The 16,374-nt window shown below is 32.1% G+C and overlaps 1 protein-coding gene across 1 annotated transcript in view; it reads right to left on the minus strand.

Moving 5' to 3' along the window:
* Positions 1-16,374, minus strand: part of LOC107440407 (multidrug resistance-associated protein 1) — a gene marked incomplete in the record, with an annotated part of 110,572 nt that overhangs the window by 83,765 nt on the left and 10,433 nt on the right. The window contains 5 exon segments of the mRNA XM_071177240.1: positions 2,423-2,593; positions 4,075-4,209; positions 10,964-11,025; positions 13,329-13,460; positions 16,026-16,154. Of these exon segments, the coding sequence (XP_071033341.1) occupies positions 2,423-2,593; positions 4,075-4,209; positions 10,964-11,025; positions 13,329-13,460; positions 16,026-16,154 (629 nt within the window).

A 16,374-nucleotide genomic window follows, 5' to 3' on the forward strand; every position in this document is an offset into this window, starting at 1 on the left:
AGATGGAATAGGTATGGTCTCTATGGTATAGAGACGCCAACTGGCTCCGGTTTCGACAGAATATTTCAAAAAGCGGTAGTGATCTACAAACTAAAAGTTTTAGATTTTCGGTTAATTTTGCCAAATTTTTAAAAGCCCCAACACAGCTTCGTTCGTTCGTTGTAGTGGAACTGGGCGTCTGAGGTCTTACGGCCCTTTTCCCATTCATCCTGAAATTAGACTAAGAAACATACATGGCAAAAATAAAGTTTGGGGAGCAAAATGGAGCTGGTGAGAGAAGAAAAATGGCACTTTGCCATTATTAGGCAATAACAAAATTACAAGTAATAAAAAAGTACACGAAAAAAGGTAAAATTCAAGTACAATGGGAAAATGAACACTAATGAATATTTACAGATTGGAAATACATACAAAAGGGGGGCGAGTTAAAGGAATGTGAGGATGTGTGTGTATGTGTAAGTAGGTGTGGCTCTGTTAAAGTAGAGACTCTGCCGTCCTGATAATTACCACTCGTGTCGGGTAACTCTCTACACTTAAGTTACAGGGATTAGTTTACCCCTGAAGTAGAATTTACTAAACCAAGAATTATATATTAAAAGATTACCACTCTAAAATATTTATCAGCTGCCCGAATCAAGTTGGCATCTTCTGTGAGTGATAAATTATTTCTAAACATCCAGGATTCGTACACTTTTTATAAGGAGTCTTTCACCAGTAATCGCTTAAAATCTTTTAGTCGTGAATTCATTACTAGTGTAATTTTACTGGCGTCAATCTACGAAACTGCATCGGAAGTTATTTATAACTCCACCCATTCGAAATAATTTGAATCAAAAATTTGGACCTAAGCGTAGGAACTAATTTGGGATGAAGAGAACAATTAATTATCTTCACGTATTTTCCCGAGAATAAATTTTTATTCACGCGTATGTAACTTAAAACGACGATTAGAAACTTATTTAACCGCTTACCTGATAATCCCGAGTTAACTCGGTACGTGCAAATATTTACTATCCCGAAATTATTCGGGTATTTGTATATTGCTAATGTTTATTATCCCTATAAAACTTGGAAGAATTTGTCATTACGTTTTGTTATATCACTTTTTAATTGGGCCGGAAAGGAAATAATAATAATAATCTGCTGTGATTGGAAGTTTGCCTAGTTTTGCTGTTGGATCGTGGGACTGCACACGTGTTTTGTGCGATTGTATAGTGTGGCTTTCAGGAGAACTCCTCCAGACAACCGTCTCGCGTCGTGGCGGGTACTATGGTTACCAGGAAAGGACACTTCGTATAGGGGTGTGGGGTGAATAGTTTTGTCCTAATCTCGGCATAGGTCGTCATGAGTAAACCAATCGTCACCTTCTTTCCTCCATTTCACCACCATTAGAAATGTACTCTCGCTTGTTACCATAATAGCAGACAGCCCCAGACTTTTAGTCTGGAGGAGTTCTCCTCAAAGCCGCACTATATGTACCTTGGCCAAGCTTGAGTTGTATATGCCTTGGCTATCTTTTTATGCCAAGGTATATCGATGGTTTCTGAATTTACATAGAAAAAAAGGGTAAAAAATGGCGTATCACTTTACTGGCGTATCACTTTGTGTTGTCCCTTGTTTTAAAAATTATTATTTAACTTTTTTCATTTGCCCGAGATAGCTCGGGATAGCAAACTGATTGTAAATTAAATGTGTTTTTACTCATAAAAAAATCAAAATTTCAACTTAAAACTTGTGTTTATGCTTTGGTTTAGTTTCTTGCATTTATTAACCCTTACGCGCCGACTGTCACAAATACATGCCAGCATAAAACCGCATCAATCAGGATAAAAAGAGTAAAACTGGTAATCAAAGTATTTCTTTAGTAGTTTATTTGTGGGCGGAGTTATAATTGTTTGATTTATTTAATTCACCATTACTTTGTTTAAAATGAAATTATTTAGTTATACTTTGTATTAACATAGATAATTTACATGATTAAGCTAACAATAATTAAAGTAAAAGCAAGGTAAGTCTGTCAAATTAGCAACAACTACATTTAAGTTACCGTTTTTTATTTAATTACAACTTGATTCTGATTTTGTACGAATGCTTTTCTGAATCACCCGTCCCCAAGGGGTTAATGAAATTATAAATTAATGTTGATTTCGTGTATTTTTTTTTTAAAAAAATGGTAAGGGGAGCGGTTAAAGACAAAAAAATAAATAAGAGAAAAAAAAATATTGACATATTAAAATTAAAGGGTTGACTTGTGGCACTCGGTTTTTTTTTTCAAGGGTTAAAAAAAAAAACGCAACCTCAGTAAAATATTTTGCGAAAAGTCTGTGACAGCAATGACAAATATTATAGTAACGCGAGCTTTCTTTTATCCTAAGTTATTTCAATAATATTAAAACGTTAGGAAAAATTCGGCAATCCTTACTCCAATATGATGGGAGGCAACAAAGAAGTGAAATTGTATATGATCTCCAGAAATACGGCCATTAAGAACCACGGCCAGATCGCTCTTGCAAAAGTCAGAAACAAAGAGGGTCCTCTCTTACAACAAGAACTCTTCTTATTTGTGCCATCCCCCACTTCTTCTTCTTGAAACCTAAAGAGTTGGATTAAACTGGTCATTAATTTTGTCTTTGATCTCGTGTGATCGCGGAATTGGAAAATTTCGTGTATGTGACTAAAGGCAGCTTTTCAAACCTCTTTTGCCAAGCAAAAAAAAAAAAAAGAAATTGCTACAACGTCAGTGCTTTAATAATAATTTTAAATTTCCCATACTATCTTGCCGTCGGTAATTATCTGGCTTTGAAATGGTCAAATATGTAGCTTATTAAATATTTAAAGAATTATCTACTATTTAAAAAAATGGTCTAGTTGGCAAGATTTTTCCATTTTTTGCAAGATTGCAAGATTTTTCCATTGCCGTTGAACACCCGATCCTGTTTTTTGGGTTTACGACTGCTAATGTTTAACTCCGTAACCTTCTAATTTTGAACCCAATCCAGAAGAGAACTCTTGTATCAAGTATTGGAAGAAATTTGCCTTCGTGGTGGACATTTTTGATGAAAATAATTCACATTTGCATTACATGAAGAGGAAAATCACGAAAACCTCCCACGATTAGGCTGACGGCAAGGGGATTCTAACCCATGATCCATCTACCACTGATGATATTTCACAACAGCACTGCTGTCGATTCAAGTCGAATGTGGAATTCGTATCGCCGAGCCATCACTGGAATTCGAACCCGGTTATCCTTATTGGAAGACAAACTCTCTATTCCCTGAGCCACCAAGACGCAGTTCTTTCTATTTAGGCGAATGAATAAATAGCACTGAGAAACATGTTTTTTCTGTTGCATGAGATTTTTCAAAAAAATATCTCACATGCCTTAGTATGGATGATTTCAAATCTACAATCGGTTTCTCTCTGAAAGTTACAGTTTTTTTAAAAAATGACATTTTTAGTCCCGCTTTTTGTCGAATTGTGCAAGTTTAAAAACGTTTTTTTCATAACAAGGGATCACATAAATGTTGCGACAAATTTCTAAAGAAGTATGGACACTTCATTAGGATTAAAGTTGCATGGGAATTGCATCGTGTAGGAATAGCCCGGAAATGTCGTCATACGCCACTAGCGGAACTTCTCTATAATAATAAACCGTTTATTTGTGTGATATTCTGAATAGATCATAAATATGAAGTGCCTCTACGGGCATCCAAAGACACTTTCGAGCATGAGTACTTATGCAATTTTAATTCTACTGATGTCTCCCAACTCCCCTAGAAGTTTATCACAACAATAATTATTTAATGCACTTGTATGACCAAAGTGGTCAAGTAAAGCAAGCGTTCCATTCAGAGACTTTATTTTTTTCCTAAGTAGACCCTTACTTATTCGCGGGCCGAATACCCTACTTAAATAAACTGAAGTATTATATGAACAGCAGAAAGATACTTATTAACTTGAACATCTAAAATGTCTTGTTTTAGTTGTCCAAGAGTCAAGATTTTATGATTGATTTGTTTTAAGCAGAATAGAACTAAAAAATGTTCCCAAAATGATACAATACCAACATACATTTCTTCAGCAATTTTTACTTCTTTCGCCCATTGCTCCTGGAACTTCTGATGCACATATGCAGATCTCAATCTAGGATTTAATTGGTCTAGATCGCCTGTATCGATGAAATTTCTGTAACCATACCATACTATTCTAAAATTAAATAGACATTAAATAGACAATTAAATAGACAATTTGCGCAAAAGAAAATATAACGAAAAGTCTAAAAGTTGAGAAAAGGTATTTCATGACTAAGCATATCTGGTAATGTAATTTAGGATTTATTTCTATCTATACTTAAAAATTTTAACCCTTCCGTTAAAGATTTTTTTTAATTGATTAAAAATTAAATTTATTCAATTGCGAAGAAAGGTACTTTACCTCGCCTGAACTTCAAAACATTATCAAATGCACTACATATACACGTATGTATCGTCGTTGGATGTCAAAATAAATAATATAATTTTAAATCTCATATAAGAGCCAAGAATTTATTGTTAAAGAATGAATTAAAGAATTACTACTACAAATGCAAGTCAATTTTTAAGAAATATCTCTAATTAAAAAAAGTATGGGGGCAGGGGAGCGTCAGCGAGCAGGGGGCGAAGCCTCCTAGTTACTATATATAGTTGTAGTTGTAACTTTATTTATGTGGCACTAGAGATACACAATGGGGCTATTGGAGACGGTCTGGGAAACATCCCTGAGGATGATCCGAAGACATACCATCACAATTTTGATCCTCTGCAGAGGGGATGGCACCCCCGCATCGGTAGCCCGACGACCTTACTATATATAGGAGAGCTGGAAACTATTACGCTTTTTTGTAAAATAATTTATGAATTGGTTGATAATTAAATTCTACAGCTTCCAGAATTTTTGGTAATTCGACTGAATTTTCACATGTAGTGGTGAGGAAAATAAATTCAAATTAAATTTAACAAACAAAGAATTAAGAATTCGAACTTAAATTTAGCTCCCACAGTGAGAAAATGTTCCCAAAATCATAGAAAATTGTCAGTTTTGTTTATATTGACTACCAATATACCAATATATTTTATTGATCTAAGCATACGGCCCCTACAGGAAGAAACTTTCAAACTTGACATTACAGCTACCACCTATTCTGCTCATCTCAAAGAACTTATACAACGATAAATAATCAGGGGCAGCTGCGTGGCAATGCTCATAAAACAAGTTCAGTTCACTTCAAACTTGACATGGTCGAATGTACGTGCAACATGTAGCATACAAAGGGCAGAGTCTTCTTTATTATATACTCTTTAACTGATTCATTAACACGTAGAATGCCACGCTAATTTTACATGGCTTGCAAGTCTGGCCAAACGATAAATAACCACAAACTAAATTTGCAAATATTAGACAGATTTTGCTAGTTTTTTTTAAAAGGTTTAGCATGACATATCTGAAAAAAGTGGTGAATTATATAAGTCTACGAATTGTTTAAAAATAGTAGTGGATAAAAATCTACTAAATTGAATTTATTAAACCAAGAATCACAATTAAAAAACTACCACTTGAAAATATTTATTCGCTGTCCAGAGCAAGTTGGCGTCTCTGTGTATATAAATGAAATTATTTTTGTGTGTTCGATATTGCATTAATTTCTTCAAACCATTTTAGTAACGATAATAGCATAAAAATACTAAAAATTTACTCGTATTATGTGTTTTTAACAATGTTGGGTTCGATCACAGGTGACCCTCGTGGCGCTACGGACAAACTCAGTTCCGGTCACCGGTGACCCCATGGCACTCAACGTGTTAATCCTGATGAGTTGCTTTCATGTAGAATGGTTTTTCACGAAATTTAAGTTGTTCGTTTTTGACGAGAAGTCTATGTATGGGTGGAGTCTAGCATTCACGCGGTTTTTTATAAGCAGTTCACGCAGCCTATTTAAAAAGTGAACCCAAATTCTATTTTAAAAGTGATTGATACAATGTTTTTGGAGCTACTATCCCATGGGGGATATCTACTCCTTCTTCTAAGATGATAAATTGGAAGATGGTGTACTTTATTAGTGCCTGAGAGAAATTTTTCATATATATTTCAGAGTTGAATCTGTAGTGGTAGACAAGTACATAAGACAAACGAATCATATTCATAATTTAAACGAATTTTTAGACATATATTCGCTACCACTTTCTTATTTTTACTAGATTTTGTATTAAAGGGCTCTTTCCAAAATTGGCTTACTTTCATAGTGGCTGATCGGACTAATTATAAAAAAAAATTGAAAAAAAAAACCCCTTATGATGGAGGCTTTCAGTTGTAGGAGGCGTTGGTCTAGCAAGGATTGATTTCTCTTGTATTTTAGAGAGGGAAGGCAAATTGGTCTGCAGTTCTCCAGATTTAGATTAGATTTTACCCTGCTCTTAACAGCATGTTTCCATTTCGTTGGGAAATAATTTAATCTAAGGCAGACATCCATTATGTTGGTAATTTGTTTGATCTTGTTGCGTGGGAGTTTCTTGAACACTAGGCATTGCTTAATCTGTCATGTTCTAGATCTTTGTTGTTGTTTAGCTTCTTAACACTAGGTTAACGGGACGCGTTATTTTGACGCATTTCGAATTTTATAAGGAAAATTACAAAACTCGTTTGCATTTTTATTTTATCTCTTGTAATGACTTTTATCCATTGATAGAGGTAAATATATATTGAAGTCAATTTTCTTCAAAAGCGTTGAAATATTGAAATTATCTTTGTGATATACCTATCTCTACAGATATGCGTCAATTTGACGCAATTGTAATTTAGAGCGTTTCACGTCAATAATAAATAGGAATGTACCGACAATACTTCGATCCGTAATCCGATATCGTTATCTGAAATGAAACAAGCGATAAACAACTGATAAGCAACAAGCGATAATAGAAAGAACAAATGCAGAATGTCAATTGCTGTCAGATTTTGAAGGCTTCAGTTGCTTAGTTTGAGTATTGAAAAATAAAATAGTAGAATATTTCATATTTTAATTTTTTATCTTATATAATCCCAACTGCTCCGGACACACCAAAACATCTAAAAAACAACGGAAAATATCTTCGATGTAAATTTTCAATATAAAGTGGTGAATTATATAAGCCTACGAATTATTTAGAAATAGTGGTGGATAAACATCTACTAAATTGAATTTATTAAACCAAGAATCACACTTGATAAACTACCAGTTTTAAATATATATTTGCTGTCCGGAGCAAGTTGGCATCTCTGGTAGTGCTGTTATATGTAATCGTTCATGCGTCAAATTGAAGCGTGTTCGTAGAGATAGGTATGTAAGAAATATCCGTAAACCCAGTGTTAATAATTTTGAGAAATCATATTCAGCTCTTAAATATGCGATATTTAAATGTGTAACTAGTATCGAAGATAGTAATAATTTTCTTTATTTTAACCCTCTGAGCAGTAGATTAGGATTTTTCCCTAAATTTCAAATGCCGGCTTTCCGGCCAGGGCTAAAGAGAATAGAAGGGCTAGTTCATTCCGCTCTTTTAGAGCTGAAGTTATGATTTCTCTCCTCATGACGTCACTGTGTCCACAGATCTCGGAGATCGCTAGAAAAGATATTATGATAACTTTGCATCTTTCTCTCTGTAAAAATAAATTAGACTTTTTATGGTTATTAGATTTCAAACTTTACATAATTAACACATTATTTCCGTTCATAAACTTAGTTCAAAGAAACTTTCTTGGCCATTATATTAAAAAAATACCATTTTAACATAAAAATATTTTACCAGTTGGCGAAAATGACACTATAAATACTTTATTTTAAGAAGTTCAGTTTTAACTTTAATTATTAAGAAAAGCATATATCGACACTTTTTTTATCTATATAATCTTTCATAACTATAAAAAGTTTAACGCATATATCGACACTTTTTTAGTTACATATTGCTCGATAACAATAATTTGTAAAGTTGGGTTAAATTTAGAATCCTGATTTTAAAATATGCCGTTAATAGAAATTTGCTCACACTTAATCATTAGGAAACATCAACCTTAAACGCTAATTACTGAAGCAAAATAATAATTCAGGTTCATAATGATATTTGAAATTTTACAATTGCTTATAGATATTTAAATTTAAGATAATATAATTTATAGATATTTAATTTTAAGAGAATATAATAAAAAAAAATCATAAATATTTAGAATAACTGTATTAAAAAATATGTTATGAAATAAGGAGAATTTTAATTATATACTATACATTCAAGGGCGCCGGCAGAATAATGTAAAAGGGGGTGCAACCCTCTAACAAACTAACCCCCCCCCCCAAAAAAAAATTTACAAATATTGTGTTATTACTGTTTTGTTATTACTTATATAATCTTACTTATTACAATCTGTTAATTTTTTTCAACATACATTTTTTCATTGTTAACAAGATATTTAAAAAAAAGTGCGAATTTCTTGTACTTGCAAATTTTGCCACGAGAAACTATTGATGGCGCTGTCATAGCTACTGACTTTGAAACACAAATAACTACAAACAGTAGTTTCGTATACTAACGTGTTTGTGCACGCTTAAGATTTGTATTTGTTGTGTTGAATTTGTAGTGTTTGATTTGTTATTGAGCTTTAGAAGATTATATATATATATATATACTATGTGTAAAGATCTGCTCTTACCGAAATTCATCACTGAAGCTACAACGTGGTACGAAATGTGGTGGAATAGAGAAAATTCTTATGAATCCCTTGAATACATCGATTTGGTAATTGAGGGCACACCGTTTTATCCAGCTGTAGCGGAGGCTATCAAAATTGGCCTAACTCCTCCAGCTACTACGTGCACTATTGAACTCACTTTTAGTACAATGCGACGCATCAAAATATGGAATCGGTCTACAATGTCTCACGAGAAATTAAGTAATTTGTGCATGCTCAATGTGCATAAGAAAAGATTCAAAGATGACTCAGAATTCATTGAAAAAGTTATAAACAGATTTGGACAGCAAACAAGACGATTACTATTCTTGTTTGATTAAAAAAAATTTTAATTGTTATGTATCAATAATTATTTAATTACTTGTTTTTGAATAAAAATATTTTTAATAAAATTTTTTTATAACAAAATAGTTTTTCTTTATCTGCTTAATTGTTTAGAAAAAAAAAAAGCCAGAGGGGTGCAAGTGCACCTCCTTGCACCCCCCTGCCGGCGCCCTTGTATACATTTTATTTATACTTTTTATTTACGCGTTAATTTTCTTTGACTTTATCCATTTTTAATTCTTTCGCCTGCCCTTCTCTTTGAAGTAACGAGGCGGTTTCTATTTAGATGGTGAATTTTTATAAAAGTTCTTAACGATGGAATAAACGTATTGCTGTTTTATATTAACTGTGTCATATCGTTTGTAATTCGTTGAATCCATTCTTAACATAGTTGTTCATTTACTTTAGGGAACACTTGGAAAATTATATTTTTTCCTTTTGTGCTTCTATCAGAATTTTTGCAAGTTGCAATAGCGAAAACTGGCATTTCATTACAAGAGCGCCGGCAGAATAACATAAAAGGGGGTGCAACCCTCTAACAATCTACCCCCCCCCAAAAAAAAATACCAATATTCTGTTATTGCATTTTGTTTTGTTATTACACATACTTTCATCTGTTAATTTTTTTCAAGATACATTTCTTCATTGTTAACAAGATATTTAAGTATGAATTTCTTGTACTTGCAAATTTTGTCACGAGAAACTGTATTGATGGCGCTGGCATAGCTACTGACTTTGAAACACAAATAACTACAAACAGTAGTTTCGTACTTGCTTGTGCACTCTTAACATTGGTATTTATTGTATTGATGAAGTTTTACAGTTGTGAGAAGTCAGTTTGTATTATACACCTTTGTTAAACTAAATAACTTACAGAAAATGTAATATTATTTATATTTTATTGAATGAAATTTAAAAATGTAGCTAAGATATCTGCCCAAGAATAAAAATCTTTTTTTGACAGTTAAAATAAAAAATTGCTTTCGAGTGTTCGACTTATGAATAGATTTTACAAATTGACTGCATTCTGATATTTTTTGTAGAAAAAAGTAACTTACTAAGTTATAAAGTTATAAACAGATTTGGACAGCAAACAAGACTATTACAATTCTTATTAGATTAAACAATTTTTAATTGTTATTTATCAATAATTACTTAATCATTTGTTTTTAAATAAAAATATTTAAAAAAACATTTTAAAGCAAAATTGTTTTTCTGTATCTCTTTAATTGTTTTAAAAAAAAGCCAGGGGGTGCAAGAGCATCCTCTTGCACCCCCTCCCGGCGCCCTTGTTTCATTAATAGTTGTTAATTTTTTTAAATTCACTGCAATAAACTGAGGAAAATCATTTTATAAAACAACAAATGTTTTGGAATATGTCGCAAAAAGGAATGCTCCAATATTAGTTAGAGCAAGTTAGACCGAACTTGAATTAAACCGTTCATGAATTAAAAGTACAAGCTTCGCGCCACAGTGACGTCACTGGAGAAAATCGGAGGTTTGGCGCGGCGAGAGTTTCTTCAAAGGAGTGAACTAGCTCTTCTATTCTCTTTAGTCCTGCTTTCCGGCATAAAAAAAAAACGTGGTTTCTTCATTTATTGAATGGGAGAATAGTGCGTAGTAGGAAGCTTTCTGTACAATTGCTTAGTTTCTATACAACAAAAGTTTTTGTACCCTTCATTTTATTCAAAAATTATTGTGGGTAATTATTTCTTTTCACGTTTCATTGTTAAATATTTGTCACCTGTCCAGGAACCTCGTGATAAGGATGTTATTGAATTTGCTTTGTTAAATTATTCACTAAAGCTGTTGTTGTTGTAAATACTGATTAAAAAGTCACTTGACGACTCTTGTTAATAATGTGTTATAAGTAAAAATCACGTACCTATAAACCCATGAGAATAGCAGTCTTGATAAAATTGGTTGATGATCAATAACGTATTCATCCTAAAAGAAATAAAAAATAAATTAACTTTCAGAATTTTTTAAAGTTATGTATTGAAATATTCTAATCAATAAAATTAAGTTATGCAATAAGCATTGGTTGATAGATTATTTAATATCTCAGTTGAATTAATTTAACTTAAATTTTTACCAAAAGTGAACTTTTTATGAATAAATCCTATTTTTAAAAAATGAAACGTTGAAAACCATATTCTTGTTGCATTAGGAGCTTTTCCGCCCTAATATTGTTTAATATCCACTATTTTAAGTTTCAATTATGTAAATTATATTAGTATATTAGTAATTAGTTTAAATTATAATTAATATATTAATATATATTATACTAATATATATATATATATAAAGTTAATATATTATTAATATAATAATGAGGTTTATTAATTACATTAATTATTATTACTTTTAATTATATAATATTTCCTCTACTCATTATTATTTGAGGTTTATTTTAAATCACTTCAGTCATTTCAAGTAAGCATGCACTCAATGATTATTGAAATAAAATTAGTTTTTATCAACCATACACACATTACAGAAAGAACATTCAAATTAGGCCTAACAGAACGAAGGAAAATATTTGGGGGAACGGAAAGTAATGTCGTTTCGGAGCATTACATATTAGTTAGTTTTAAAAACCGATTCATTTCTATTCATTTTCGATCCGACATTGAAAGGTTGTTGGTAGCGAGTGTGAATATATTATTGATTAAAAATAAAATCTTGATTACAAATATCAAACGTACCTAAACGACATTACTTTCCGGTCCCCTAAATATAAATTAAACACATTAATTGATGGATTTTTGTACATCTTCTTATGGGAACATAATTCACTTTCTTACAAAACTAAAGGCATGCATGCCTTTTGTTACAGTGAACTTTTATTTCTCTATAATGCGTCTGTGAGATGACAGCAAACTTACACCTTCTCGTGCTCGATTGTTTTTAATCTATCTTAATCATCTGACGATTTCCAAACGTGTACCGAAATTGGTGTAAATAATTCATGAATGGAGCAAATACATCTGAGCTTGGTGGAAGTATTATTTTTTTTTTAAATGTATGTACCCATGCAGCAGAGATAAATATTAATTACGTGAAAATAACGTTAAAATGCCACAAGGTTTAGAGCAAAAAAACGTTTTTTCAAAACGTTTTATTTCCGTTTCAAGTGGTAGTCTCGAATTAGTTAAAAAAACGTTAATATTTGGGTTGTTTTTAACGTAAAAATGACCGATTTTTGCCCATATTTTGATTAAGGTGAATTTCGTAACCAATTTTTCACGTGATTTTAACCAAGCAGATTTCTTTCTTAACGTATTTTTTACGTTTTTTTCACCAAACTATTTACGTTTATTTTTGGTTCTATAAATTCGTTTTTTTTTCACCAGAATATTTACGTGTTTTTAACGCTTATTTTTATTAAAAAAACGTACATTTTACGTTATTTTAACCAAAATACAAACGTATTTTACCATACAATCAACATTTTTAACGCTTATTTTGAGTTAGGTGAATTAATAAATTTTTCGCGTAAATTTAACTAAAATAATTCCAATTTAACGTAATTTTAATCGAATTGTTAACATTAAAATATTTGAAGTTTTTTTTTTTTTTTTTTTTTTAAACTAAGAAAGAAATAATTCCGTATTTTAATGTTTACGCTGCACTAATTACAATAAAAAATATAGCATTTACTTTTTATTTAAAAAAAACTCTTAATTCTTTTCAAAGTAAAATAACGGAAAATAGTCGATATTCATGCTTTTTTTTAAGAATCCTAGAAAAGCTTTTTGTTTTTAATCTCACACTTTTTGTAAATTTTTACAACTCAAATTATAACTCAACGAATATGGAATGCAAATCTTTGTACCTCTTCACAGCAACATATTGGTTTATTTACGAACTTTCGTGTCTCTCAGGAATTTTTATAATTTTTTATGCCTAAAAGTTCGTAATATAAAGAATTGGTAGGAGGCTTATAAGCACGTTTCGGTATTAACTAAAAATAAAGTACTCATTCACACAATGTTTTGGAATTTTTCAGCACCAAACTCTGAGAGGTTTGGTGGCTACCTCAATTACACCACAATTTTTACAGCTTAATCTTTTAGCATTGTTGTTTCATATTGTTGAAAAAGCAATATAAAAAATGCAGTAATGTATATTGAAAAGCAATGTATATTACCATTTTTGGAAAACACTGTGTCAGGTATCCATGAAATCCTCACAGTTGCAAGACAACTCACCTGAAGCATGCTTTATGTAAACAAAAATCAACTTACCCGCTCAGCGTCCCAGAAGTACTCATATTGCGGATCGGTGAAATAAGAGAGCAGAGCCTCCGTCAATGCAAAGCAGAACACTATCACTCCCAAAATATACAAATTGGGATCGATTCTTTCGTTCAATTGATTCTGAAAAACCAAATTAAATACCTTATTACAATGAATAAAAATAATAAAACTTTCAAGTCTTATAAGCATCTAAACCAGGGATGGGCAAAGTTTTTTAGTCGAGGGCCAAAAATCGAGAAAAAAGAGTTTGGTGGGCCGAGTAAAAACTTCTAAAATAAAAATAATAAAAAAAAAACCGATTTACAAGTTTTAATTCAAATATTTAATGAGATGAATGAAATTACTATTTAATTTTTAAAAGTTCCTTACATTGAGGTTCGAAGTGAAATGTGCTTATTTTAAGGAACGAGGTTAAATGGTTTTCTGTTAGTCTACTTCTGAAATGATTTTTTCTAAGGTTCATAGTTGAAAACACTTGTTTACATATATAAGATGAAGCAAACATAGCACTGATTTTCTGGGCATGAGATAGTAAATTTTGGAAACTAGCTTTTGGTAATGATTTGCAAAACTCAAACATGTTTAGAAGCAATAATAATGTGCAATCTTTACACGCTCAATAAATAATGTTCGAACTCGCACCGGCGGAAAAATCAGCTCGTTGGAGCTCAAAATGCGCTGCCTGCCACATGTGAAGCACAATTCACCTATGTTAGATTTCATATGTCTAATCCTCGAGAAAGACTGACGCTAGTTGGAGATAATCTGTGGCTATTCTATAAAGAACTTCTACGTTCAAAATTTTACCAATTGAAGCTGTCTGTGCTAACTATGTCAATCAATTCCAACAATAGAGAAAGTAAAAAGGTCATCAGTACTTTGTTGAAAAAAAAAATAGCTTTAAACAAATTAGACAAAATAATGGATGTATAATGTAACTTGTTTATATTCGCCATGGATCGGCATGGAACTCTATCCGCGGGCCGGATAAAACCTTCCGACCGGCCGCAGTTGGCCCGCGGGCCGTAGTTTGCCCATCCCTGATCTAAACCATTGAAGTCGATAATTTTATGCCGTGGTGCTTAATTGGGTGCAAATTCATCACTTGTTATTTTCTTTCGATAATTTATTTCGATGGTTAATTTTTTATTTTATAACCGTCGTCGACCCAATTTTGGATTTACGACTACTAATGTTCTACTCAGTATCCCTGTAATTTTGATCCCAATCCAGAAGACAAGGAAACTCCTGGATCATTACCCTCAGAGGTATGATTTGTTATGGGAACATGGAGAACTTTGTGACTTGACAGATTTAACGTGCATCAGCACCATTTACTACACCGGTAGTTTTTGGTCGGCGAAGATCAAACACACGGCCTCTAGAGTATGGGCCCAGTGGCCTACCAACCAGGCTATCCCACACTTCAATAGCTAATTGAATGCTCTTGCTTTCTGCAAACTAATTAGAAATATCACCAGTATTCTCTAAGCATTTTGAAATTTATTTTAATGAGCCTATAAGCAATTATTAAAAATGCATAATTTATTTCTCAATTAACTTGATTTATTTCAAATAGTTTATAATAAGCTCTTTGTTGTGAATAGTTTCAATCAAGGTTTAGTACAACAAGCCTAAGTGAATTCAGTGTGTTTGAATAATTTTCTGCATAGTTTAGCAATAACCTAATGCTGTTCAGACTGATTACATTTGACTTAAAAAATATGAAGCCCATTAGAAAAATAATGAAGAATTTTCCTTTGCGTATATGGTACATTGCAAAATGCGATGAGCAAGATTTTTCAATTACCCTAAGACATACACGTTAAAGAGCAATCGGAAAACTACAGTTTATCCGAAATTTAATATTATACAGGGTGTTCCATCATAACCGGCCTTAATGTTTTGTAACCACCATCCTTAATATATAGTTTTTAGAATTCTTGCCCACTTTGAAGTCAAATCACATAAGGATTAAAAATTAATATTTAAGTGAATGATAAACAAATTAAAAAATGTAGCAAAATGGGTGGGTCTAAAGAAATTAAAACCTGTTTGATTGTTTTGAGATGTAGAGATTTCCCTTTGCTGATAATAACGCCTCAACCTTTAATAGGGTAATCAAACGGGTCAAGGCAATTTTCATCATTAATTAATTACTAGTGATTCAACAGACTTAGATGAAGTTTTTGTTTCTTTGCAGACCCAATATTAACTTGTAACCCCTAACATGTTTATTTTTCTCACTTTATTTCAGTCAAAAATTCAAAATATATTAAGGGCGTTGACTACAATATTGCTTCAGATTCTTTGACATAATACATTAAGCAGTATTATCCATCAAATCGTTGTCACTAATACAATTACCCAAGTAATATGAAGACATTCTATTAAACTAAACTCAGTGGCACGACAGCCCACAGAAGGCCAAAGCCTACAGTGCCCATCTCTGTTTTCTTGACCATGGGCTTTGGGGTGCAGGAGCAGATATTCCGGTCAGATGGTCAATCGAACGTGGAACCCCCATTTAGTTCCCAAGCATGCTTGGTACTCCTTTTTCGATCCACTGAAGGGATGGAAGGCTGAGTCAACCTTGCCCGGCCCGAGGATCGAACCCAAGACCTGTGGTATGCTACCACTCAGCCGCCGGGAGTCAGACATTCTATGACCTTACATTATACTTACGGTAATGATATCATAGAATGGAGTTGCAATGGTGTTGCCCAGAACAAGGAAGCTCCAAAAAATAGACAAAGTAAAAGAATTCAGCTCCCCGTCTTTTTTCTGTTTAATCTGCAGAAGTAGTGCAAAAAGCTGAAATAAAAATAAATGAATATAAAATAAGCAAACAAATAATTATCGAACATATTTCTTTTTCAAAGTAATATATAACTCAGAAAGTATAGTGTGAGTAACAAAATATTAGGAAGCATTTAGTTTCTCAAACAAAATCGATAACAGAGAGTATTGCAACTTGGTATATAGGTATATAGGTATATATATATATATATATATATAATTATATATATATATA

Source organism: Parasteatoda tepidariorum, chromosome 1 (assembly GCF_043381705.1).
Source record: "Parasteatoda tepidariorum isolate YZ-2023 chromosome 1, CAS_Ptep_4.0, whole genome shotgun sequence".
NCBI lineage: Eukaryota > Metazoa > Arthropoda > Arachnida > Araneae > Theridiidae > Parasteatoda > Parasteatoda tepidariorum.